The 11,461-nt window shown below is 48.9% G+C and overlaps 1 protein-coding gene across 2 annotated transcripts in view; it reads right to left on the reverse strand.

Moving 5' to 3' along the window:
• The window catches only part of GXYLT1 (glucoside xylosyltransferase 1), a 71,723-nt gene extending 60,557 nt beyond the window's left edge, over positions 1-11,166 (reverse strand). The window contains exons 1-2 of one of the 2 annotated variants that reach the window (XM_077472458.1): positions 10,926-11,166; positions 2,090-2,182 (exon numbers count right to left, since the gene is read on the reverse strand). In XM_077472458.1, the coding sequence (XP_077328584.1) occupies positions 2,090-2,182; positions 10,926-11,083 (251 nt within the window). In that variant the 5' untranslated portion in view covers positions 11,084-11,166. The remainder of the gene's footprint in view (positions 1-2,089; positions 2,183-10,925) is intronic. The other variant, XM_077472459.1, reaches the window with a different exon arrangement.
• Positions 11,167-11,461: the final 295 nt, after the last annotated feature.

Raw genomic sequence — 11,461 nt, forward strand, 5'->3', positions numbered from 1 at the left:
TTTCTGCATGAAACACTATTTCTGGCTAGGAAGACCATAGCTCGGACATGGATGCAGGCCATGGCCCCCTGTACTTCAGGACTGGAAAAAAAAAGATCAATGACACTCTTCCATATCATACAAAAAATTGATTTATACACACAGAGGATGTCCTCTCAAATATGAGAAAGTGTGGGATAGATGGTTGGCTGAAAGGGAAACATGTACCTGACAATCTCCTTCATGTTTCACAATAAGACTACAAAGCCTGTGGTCTCTCTCTCCTTGGTGTTTTATGTTCTAATCACACCTGGTATTTAAGACTATATGAGGTCAATATGTCAAACCACCAAGAATGTTGTGCCTTTGTATGTACTTTATTTTGTATCAGTTTATTAATACTTTATGTATGTACCATGCATATATTTCTCAATTAAGTTGTTTTTTTCCCTCCAAGTGGATGTAAATAGTGAAGGTTTTTTACCTTCAGTGTGCAGCTCCCCCCACAACTTCCCTAATATTTACCCCTGCCCCATCTCAATCCAGAAAGGTGCACCAGTAGCTCTCTGGGGTCTCTTCCACCTTAATGGCGGAAATATAGCAGTGGGAGACATTTGTGGTGTATTTTCTTTTCTAGCACAGACCCTAGGGAATAAAATGGGGATCATTGCAATTTTTATGTCACATGGTATTTGTGCAGTGGTTTTTCAAAAGTAATTTTTTGGCAAAAACACATTTTCATGAAAAAAAAAAAAACAATACCTACCCTAATTTTTATATTATTAAAGCTGATGTTACGCCAAGTAAATAGATACCCAACATGTCACTATTTATATTTGCGCACACTCATGTGATGGCGACAAACTATGGTACTTAAAAATATCTATAGGCGACACTTTAAACATTTTTTACAGGTTACTTGTTTAACGTTAAAGGAGGTCTAGCACTATATTTATTGTTCTCGCTCGAACGTCCGTTGCAATATCTCAGGTGTGGTGCGAACACTGCTTACATATGCATGCACGACTTATGTGTGCTTCTGCACACAAGCATGGAGAAGAAGGGGATGCTTTCAATTTTATTTTTACTCTGTCTTTAATTTTTATCACTTTTACTCCTATTATCAGAAATGTAAACATCCCTTGAAATAGAAATAAGGATGCAGGTCCTAGTTTTGGAGAGATCTGGGGTAAAAAAAAAGAAAAAAAAATCTGTCAAGCCTAGACTGCAAGTGGCGTCATGACGTCACTCCGGTGCTCCAAGACCAAAGCCAATCTAGTCTCACTTTGCCTTTGACCAACCAGCTGTACCAACTGATTGTTCCTTGGGTGCGCCAATGTAAACGGTTAGCCCAAGAAACACCAGCGGGCGGGGGGGAAGGGGGAGAGAACATCACTATCCGCCACTTCTAAAAGCTATCCAGTGGCTCATGAGCTGCTCAGACTGCTTGTTTTTAAGAAAGACCACCATAACCTCCATAAACCACTTGCAAACCATAAATTATATATACATATTGTGGTTGGCAAGGGATTAAAAGGCAAGGTTGTAACTAGATTATGATGAAGCAAGTGAATCTTCACACTTTCTCCACCCTCTCCAACCCCATTTTGTTTTTTTAACCTCTGCATACCTGGTTCTGGGTCCTACACATAAGGTACTAACCCACCCAATGGATCCAGTGTTGTCCTGCTGATTCTCTTTTGCCCCCCCACGCTGACATTTTCTAGCATGATGTAATCTGGAAACTGCCGTTGCTTCCGGGTTCAACTGGCCGCTCTGATGACACACCACCACTAGGCCAGCTTCACTCCTTTCTCAATGAAAGACTATGCCACCTGGGATATGTGAAGTGCAGGCCAGGGGTTTCTTATTAAAAAAAAAAAAAAAAAAAAAAATAAAACAGCACAGCAGATTGGATGAGGGGTGGAGAGGAGGCAATATTATACAGACGGTGAAGATCCGCTTTAATGCACAACTTTTAATTCTACTAAAAATTCCATATTTATAGACAGCTATAGATTCTTTAGAAAATTTGCTCCTCTGAAAATGAAGTCATTTAACAGCTAGCTTTCCTGTAAGTAACAGATCCATTCCATAAAATAAGTCCTACCTAAAAGCAGCTTCCCAAAAGCAGTCCTTTCCACACACACCAGTGGGTAGCATCCAATAGGGATTCCAGAAAGAAACAGAGACATTCTTACACCTGACAGAATGAAACACAAAAGTTTTCCAGCTATTAGTATGTAGTGCTTTTAGAAGGGAAAAAAAAAAAAAATGATGTAAATCCCACCATGCAACAGAAAGTGAAGACTAGTCCCCTTCTAAAGGCCTCTTTCACACGGGGCGGATCAGTAATGATCCGCCCCGTGAAGATCCGCTCGCTCAGCGGGGATCACTCTGTTGTCCCCGCTGAGCCGGCTGCGGACAGGGCGGTCTCCACACACTGTGCAGGGACCGCCCTGTCAGCTCTCCGCTCTCCTCTATGGGGATCGGACGAGCACGGACCGTGTGTCCGTGTTCGTCCGATCCGCTCTGCAGACGGATAGAAAAATAGGATTTTCCTCCGTCTGCAGAATCGGACTGTTGCGGAGGCGGACAATAGCGGGTGTCTGCGGATGCTCATCCGCAGACACCCGCTATCCCATAGGGATGAATGGATGTCCGTATTTCATCCGCAAACGGATGGATGAAATACGGACATACCATCAGCATGTGTGAAAGGGGCCTTAACCACTTGAGCTCCGGAAGGTTTCATCCCCTCCCGAGCCAGGCCATTTTTTGCTATACCGCACTGCAACTGTAATTGCGTGGTCATGCAACACTGTACAAATAGCATTTTCTTTTGGTGGTATTTTATCACCACTGGGTTTTTTTTTTGTTTTGTTTTTTAGATATAAATGAAAAAAGAACAAACATGATGGAAATAAAACCCAATCATTTTACTTTCTGCTATAAAACATATCCAATAATTAAAAAAAAAAAGAAAAATGTAATTTCTTAATTCTGGCCACAATTTAATCTGCTACATGCTTTTAATTTAAAAAATCCAAATAAGTGTAAATTGATGGTTTCTGTGAAAGTTATAGCGTCTGCAAATTATGGTAAATATACTGGAATTTTGTATACTACTAATGGCATTGATCAGCGACTTATAATGGGTCTGCAATAATGTGGTGGTCAATATGACATCGGAGGCTGGGCGGGTACTAACAGCCACTGACAGGAATGTAGTGATCAGTGATAATACACTGTCACTGTACTAATGACACTGGCTGAGAAGGGGTTAACAGCTAGGGCATTCAAGGTGTTAAATGTGTGCCTACCAATGTGTAATGGGTGTATTATGTGCTACTTTTACAAACATATCTCTTTGTTTCATATCCCTGCTTTTCAGAGATAAGAAAGAGGGAAGTTCCCTCTGTACAGAGCCCTGTGTTGATTGTCAACTCTGGGCTGTGATTAGACACAGCTAATCAGAAGATCCTGGCCATGAATCATTGGCTGGGACTTGCTGGCAGACTCCCGATGTGTACAGTTGGTCAGTAAATCCAGAGAAATAGGCAGCTGACATTATAAGTACATTTTGACTTCTAAAAATCAAAGTTAGCTCTCCCTGTTCACAAATGATCCAATTGTTCAATGGCTACTACATTTAAAACACACTTTGGGGGAGAGGATAGAATGGAGCAAGGCCAAGGTAATCATGCACTGTAATCAGCTGTTTACACTTGCAGCAGTTTCTGAAAAGCAATTCACTGAGGATCGCATTTCGGGGGGTACAGGAGTGAGGACTTTGAGGGGGAATCCTTCTCCACACTTGGCAGCAGTACAACTTGCCAGGAAAGAAATATAATTTTTCCTGCAGCACACCGCGCACACCCTGTCTCTACAGCGAGTAAAAAAAAACATTACAAAAAAGGGGGTCTCATACACTCAGACATACAACCATGTGAGGGCCAAGTTTGCCCCCCAAGGGTATGGACAGGTGTATCCCTGCGCAGGGAGTCCCATATATGTCAGTTGGGGTGCAGCAGCTGCACAGACAGCTGCTGCTCCCAATTTGAGGGTTTACAGGCCACAGCACCCTTGTGAATGAACCCCAAGATCTCATTCACACACAGAGCGCATTTCGACACCCAGGAGTCACAAGTGTTTGCGTACAGCCACAGGCAGCAGCATGTATGATTCAAAGACAGGCTAACAGAGACTGTAGTTGTACATATCCTTTTATAGAGATAAACTAGCCACCCCTACATACAAACCTTATGGCGGCAGTAATCAGTGCACCGTTAGGGGGACCTTCTCATGCTGTAGTTTTGCACAAAAAATACATGATTCTGTTTTTTTGCTCCTGGCTCCTCCTCTTCAGCCAGTGCCACCAATAGCAACCCACTTGCACTGGGGGCACTGGTGCGTCCTCGCTCTATGCATCCATATTAAACACAGAGCCACAGCTAGGCTCCGCTGCCCCACTCTCTCCTTATTGGCTCACTGGCTGTGACTGCCAGTAGCAGGAGCCAATGGCGCCTGTTGCTGTCTCAGCCAATGAAGAATGAGAGAGATGCTCAACTCCCGTGCACATCGCTGGATTGATCAGGACACTAGATGGGGCTCAGATGAGCATCAGAGGGACTGTGGGCTCCGCTGCATACAGGTTTTTTACCTTCATGCATGAAGGTAAAAAACCTTGAGCCTTTACAACTAATATAAACTGATTGTAAACCTCTTCTGTGCAGGTTTTGTACAGTGCAGCCCCTAGCTCCTCCCCCCTGCCGAGTGCCCCCATAGCAAGTCGCAGGCTTCCTTCCGAAGTGTGCTGTGTGTGTCAACTGACAGAACGTGGTTCTGCCCTGCCCTGCCCTCTCCTCACTGCCTGTGATTGACAGCAGAAAAAGCCAATGACTCCCACTGCTGTCTCTGAGCCTATGAGAGAGTGAATCAGAGAGAGCTGCTGCTCTCAACCTCAGGTAGGTACGGAAGGGGGTAGAGAAGGGGACAGAGCACAGAAGTCGTTTTACCTTAATGCATAGAATGCATTGTGGTAAAAATAAATAAAAATCGTCTAGCTTTACGACCACTTAAGATACATCCAATAACATTATTTTGGTTACATTTTCCTTTGCTATTATCCTGGCAAGTGTTTTGCAACTATTGAAAAAAGATGAGGGAATTCGTCCCCCAGGGACCACAGCACTCAACCTTAGTTGCCCCCAATGCATGTGGCAAGGAATGAAGGCCCTAAGACAGGAATAAAAGTAAAAATAAACCTATAAATAAATAAAAACTATGAACTGAGACAATATGAACACAAAAAAGAATCACAATGATAAAAGTGGGTAGAGCTGCACGATTCTGGGAAAAATGAGAATCACGATTCTTTTGCTTAGAATGAAGATCACGATTCTCAAAAAACTGTTTTATTTGAAAAATTTACAGGCAGGGTATCGCTGAGTATTGTCAGGAAGGGTATCGCAGGGTATTGGCAGGGTAAGGAGGGATGGCTGCTTCCATCTCTGGATCTCTCCCCTCCACTGTACAGATTAGTACAGAGGGGGAGAGAGGAACCGGCGTCATGACATGACGCCGGTTTGTTTACAAGTGATCGCTCCGTCTGAGCGATCACAGTGTAAACAGCGTGCTGTTTCCCGGCCAGTGTACCCGCCCACAATCAGGCAGCGGCACGCCACATCGCACACGCTCCAATGACTGACGTCAGTTCCGATGGCTGACGTCAGTTCCAATATCCGCCATTTGCATTCCACGCGGGTTACGTGGAACCGGCGGCACTAAAAGAAAATCGCTGGTCACCCAGAACTTAGATCGCGTGGGGGGGTGAATCGAGATCGCAATAGTTTTGCGATTAATCGCGCACCTCTAAAAGTGGGTAGCCCAAAACGAACAGCCAACTACACAAACTATGCAAGGTTGCTTTTAGTACACAAAAGAACGCTCTATCTGGTATGGAATCAATGTGAAAACACACCATAGTGCAGTAATATATGCATATACATTTATTAAACAATAAAACTGCACTCACAAAATTGACTAAGGGGAGGTAGGTACTGTGGACTATGGTGGAATATTAGAGCCAACAGCCTAACAAAGAAAATCTCTCTGGCCTTGGCAACAGGCAGGGGACAGCCTAGAAAGTGGGTGCCAATCCCAGTGTGGTGTACAGGAGCTAAAAGAGTGGGGGCGCTCTAATACAGGACGTGTGTTACTGGTTAGATCACCAGGTGGAAACGGGGACAAAAAAAAACAAATGCAGCCACTGCATCCAATCATTTGGTAAACTGCAAAATCTTAAATTTTTGGTATTGGATTAAACATTGCTTTAAAGTTGAACATCACCCAAAAGGGAAAGTTTTGCTCTTATTCCTCCTGAACATTTGACACATTTCCAGTTGGATCGCCACGGCAGTCTGAGTGGATGTTCGGCCCCTTTTCCTTCTGGGACACATCACAAGTCCCAAAAGACTGTGGGACCATTCACAAAGAGCAGCTCGCACACGAGCAGTGGGAAGCCAGCTGTGACGCTGCAAGGCTAGTATCCCTTAGTTAGGCTATCTGTACTTTCCCCCAGAAGCCGAATGAAGAAATGGCCTGGCTGAGGACAGCACTGGATCCACGGACAGCTAAGACCCCAAACACACTGTTAGATTTTCTGCAGATTTTTGTCTTCAGATTTACCAAAACCATGTAGTGCAAGGGCCTGCCTGATTGCATACAAATTAAAATTCTTAAGGTTTGACCTCATATTATATGATTTTGGTAAATCTGAAGACAAAAATCTGCAGAAAATCGAATAGCGTGTATGGGGCCTTAGTGTCCTTATATTAAAATTCAGCAGCTACAGCATTTGTATCCCCAATTCAGCTAGGGGTTGTGCAGCTGTGGTGGCAACTCTGCGCATGTTCAGTTTTCAGTGAGTTTCTATGCTAAGCATTGCCTCCCTATTATGCACACAGCTGCATGTTATTGTAAAAATATAAAAAAAAATATATTTGTATGACAATTTAAAACAGTTTGATATTTACTCTTTATTCCAAAGGCTGTTTGTTTTTTGTTTTTTAAAACATGGGACCAGCGCAGAGGACTAGAAGCTCCTCCTGCCACCGCTTCCGTGCAGACAGGCTGGGAAAGATCTGGGTCATATGACAGCTGTATATCGAGTAGGAAAAAAGGTACTTAGATTTATTTAACCACTTTGCGCCGGGTGGACGTCCTCGACTTTCCGGGGGTATATCTGAATGATGCCTGTAGCTACAGACATCACTCAGATATTGGCTTTTTCAGCCGGCGATTCCCTGCACCATAAGAATGATCATAGCAGCTGTTCCAACGCTTGATCGTTCTTACGGGCGGCGGGAGGGGACGTTCCCCCGCCAGCCTCCGGTGCTTCTACCGACTCACCGCTTCCATCGGTGAGTCGGACACAGGATCCGCCGGCGCCCGGATGTTCATCATAGAGATTTCCGGCGGACCAGATGGCCAGGCGTGACGTCATAACATCGCGCCCGGCCCCTGCATTTAAAAACCGGCGCCGCCTTGGGTGGGAAGCCGTGATAGTTTGTTTTTTTGATTCAAGGCTTCCCAGCCTAAAGGTGAGATGTGGGGTCTTATTGACCTCACATCTCACTGTAAATAGGTCCGATTGTGCCATATTCCTATTACAAGGGATGTTTTACATCCCTTGTAATAGGAATAAAAGTAATCAAATTTATTTTTTATTTTTTTAAAGTGTCAAACTAAAAAAATAAAAGTAAAGTTAATAAAACAAATTAAAAAAAATTTTTTTCAAGCGCCCCTGTCCCCATGAGCTCATACGCAGAAGCGAACGCATACGTAAGTCCCGCCCACATATGAAAACTGTTCACACATGTGAGGTATCGCCGCAAACGTTAGAGTGAGAGCAATAATTCTAACCTTAGACCTCCTCTGTAACTCAAAACATGCAACCAGTAAAAAAATTTAAAGCGTCACCTACGGGGATTTTTAAATACCAAAGTTTGGCGCCATTCCACGGGCATGTGCAATTTTGAAGCGTGACATGTTGGGTATCTATTTACTCGGCGTATATTCATCTTTCACATTATGCAAAAAAATTGGGCTAACTTTACTGATTTTTTTTTTTTTAAACACGTGTTTGAAAAATTGCTGTGCAAATACCGTGCGAGATAAAAATTTGCAATGACTGCCACTGTATTCTCTAGGGTCTTTGCTAAAAAAAAAAAAACACATATAAAATGTTTGGGGGTTCTATGTAATTTTCTAGCAAAAATTATGAATTGTCAGAATTGGCCTGGATGCGAAGTGGTTAAATACTTACAGTGCCATCATCCACATACAGAAATAGAAGGGACAATGTAAATTAAACAGTGTGTGTGTGTGTGTGTGTGTTTAGTATCACTTTAAGGGTCGGTTCACATTTGTATGACTTTACACTCTCTGGCACTCAAGCCGCATCAAAGCAGTGCAGGAACCTTTTCTAAGATTGGAACAGGTGCCACTGAAATCAATGGGCTGCGACTTGTCATGAGACGTTTTGTGTCCAAAGTCACAGGACAAGTTGCAGTAGTGTGAACAGAGCTTCAAGGCAGGAATTGGGCTTTAAAGTGGAAGTGAAGGTTCACTGTAACAAACAGCGAGCAGGTAAAATGCCCATCTTCTCTGGCACTGTAAACTCCTCTGTGCAAGCACTGGGAACAGTGTGCTGGAGTGACAGCCCCCTGTGCAAGCCATCATTCCATGCTGGCCAATAAAGACGGCTAAACACTGGTGCACAGAAAAAGATTAAGTTCCATTTGGTATAAGTCCAGAGGACTTCAGGAAATCTCTCAGTAGATGGGGTGTACATGTGCAGTAGTGCTTTATCATGGGGGGGGCTGAGTGACCAGGAAGTGACAGTGGGCACCTAACTACAAGATGATGACTTGGGAAGGAAACAGTGGCAAAGCTTTTGGGGACGGCCGCGGGCAACCGGGGGCGGCGACAGGCAGGGGCGGGCAACCGGGGGCGGCGACAGGCAGGGGCGGGCAACCGGGGGCGGCGACAGGCAGGGGCGGCGACAGGCAAGCGCGCGTGCAACCGGGGACGGCGACAGGCAAGCGCGCGTGCAAACGGGGACGGCGACAGGCAAGCGCGCGTGCAAACGGGGACGGCGACAGGCAAGCGCGCGTGCAAACGGGGACGGCGACAGGCAAGCGCGCGTGCAAACGGGGACGGCGACAGGCAAGCGCGCGTGCAAACGGGGACGGCGACAGGCAAGCGCGCGTGCAAACGGGGACGGCGACAGGCAAGCGCGCGTGCAAACGGGGACGGCGACAGGCAAGCGCGCGTGCAACCGGGGACGGCGACAGGCAAGCGCGCGTGCAACCGGGGACGGCGACAGGCAAGCGCGCGTGCAACCGGGGACGGCGACAGGCAAGCGCGCGTGCAACCGGGGACGGCGACAGGCAAGCGCGCGTGCAAACGGGGACGGCGACAGGCAAGCGCGCGTGCAAACGGGGACGGCGACAGGCAAGCGCGCGTGCAAACGGGGACGGCGACAGGCAAGCGCGCGTGCAAACGGGGACGGCGACAGGCAAGCGCGCGTGCAACCGGGGACGGCGACAGGCAAGCGCGCGTGCAAACGGGGACGGCGACAGGCAAGCGCGCGTGCAAACGGGGACGGCGACAGGCAAGCGCGCGTGCAAACGGGGACGGCGACAGGCAAGCGCGCGTGCAACCGGGGACGGCGACAGGCAAGCGCGCGTGCAACCGGGGACGGCGACAGGCAAGCGCGCGTGCAACCGGGGACGGCGACAGGCAAGCGCGCGTGCAACCGGGGACGGCGACAGGCAAGCGCGCGTGCAACCGGGGACGGCGACAGGCAAGCGCGCGTGCAACCGGGGACGGCGACAGGCAAGCGCGCGTGCAACCGGGGACGGCGACAGGCAAGCGCGCGTGCAACCGGGGACGGCGACAGGCAAGCGCGCGTGCAACCGGGGACGGCGACAGGCAAGCGCGCGTGCAACCGGGGACGGCGACAGGCAAGCGCGCGTGCAACCGGGGACGGCGACAGGCAAGCGCGCGTGCAACCGGGGACGGCGACAGGCAAGCGCGCGTGCAACCGGGGACGGCGACAGGCAAGCGCGCGTGCAACAGGGGACCGCGACAGGCAAGCGCGCGTGCAACAGGGGACCGCGACAGGCAAGCGCGCGTGCAACAGGGGACCGCGACAGGCAAGCGCGCGTGCAACCGGGGACCGCGACAGGCAAGCGCGCGTGCAACAGGGGACGGCGACAGGCAAGCGCGCGTGCAACAGGGGACGGCGACAGGCAAGCGCGCGTGCAACAGGGGACGGCGACAGGCAAGCGCGCGTGCAACAGGGGACGGCGACAGGCAAGCGCGCGTGCAACAGGGGACGGCGACAGGCAAGCGCGCGTGCAACAGGGGACGGCGACAGGCAAGCGCGCGTGCAACAGGGGACGGCGACAGGCAAGCGCGCGTGCAACAGGGGACGGCGACAGGCAAGCGCGCGTGCAACAGGGGACCGCGACAGGCAAGCGCGCGTGCAACAGGGGACCGCGACAGGCAAGCGCGCGTGCAACAGGGGACCGCGACAGGCAAGCGCGCGTGCAACAGGGGACCGCGACAGGCAAGCGCGCGTGCAACAGGGGACCGCGACAGGCAAGCGCGCGTGCAACAGGGGACCGCGACAGGCAAGCGCGCGTGCAACAGGGGACCGCGACAGGCAAGCGCGCGTGCAACAGGGGACCGCGACAGGTAAGTGTACCTGAGGCTGATGACTTGTTCTGGTGAAGATCCTCAACATAACAAACTGCAATGATCATCATCGTGAAGTCCTGCCCTCACACGCATCACTGAATGTCTACAACATAAAGGCCTCTCTGGGGAGGACCAGGCGCACAGCTCTGGCAGCAGACTGGGATAGGTCCACGTACCTGGCTCTCTTGGGTTGCTCCGGCCGCCAGCTGGGAGGTGAGATGAGCGGCTGCCGGGTCTCGGTGTCTCCGCTCCCCCTCTGTGTGAGGGCGTAGAGGAGAGAGCAGAACCCGCACACCAAGCAGAGCCATACCAGCCGGGATACCGAGCGCCTCATCACACATTCCTTCCGTCTAGGCTGCTCCCCGGCCTCAGCCCAAAGCCGAGCCGCTTCCTTCCGGGAATAACCAGCAGCCTCCACTTCCGGGGCAAACGCAGAGACGACATCATGTAGCGCTCTCTTCTCTCGGCTGCCCTCTAGCGATCTTCTGAAGATCTTTAGCTTCTGTTCTGGAGAGGAACTCGCTATTCCAACAGTGCAATGACCTCCATTAATGTTACAAATCTGAGAAGTCATTCCAAAGACAATTCCTCTAAAGTTAAACTTAAAAACAAAGTTTGTGAAGAGCATAGTTACCAACATTGTAAAAAAAAAAAAATAGGGGCACTTTTTTGACTGTGGGCAGAGTCTTGTTATAATTAGGGGCAGGGCATG

This window comes from Lithobates pipiens, unplaced genomic scaffold (genome assembly GCF_037356315.1).
Source record: "Lithobates pipiens isolate NorthernLeopardFrog02 unplaced genomic scaffold, aLitPip1_a1.2 Scaffold_8, whole genome shotgun sequence".
NCBI classification, from domain to species: domain Eukaryota; kingdom Metazoa; phylum Chordata; class Amphibia; order Anura; family Ranidae; genus Lithobates; species Lithobates pipiens.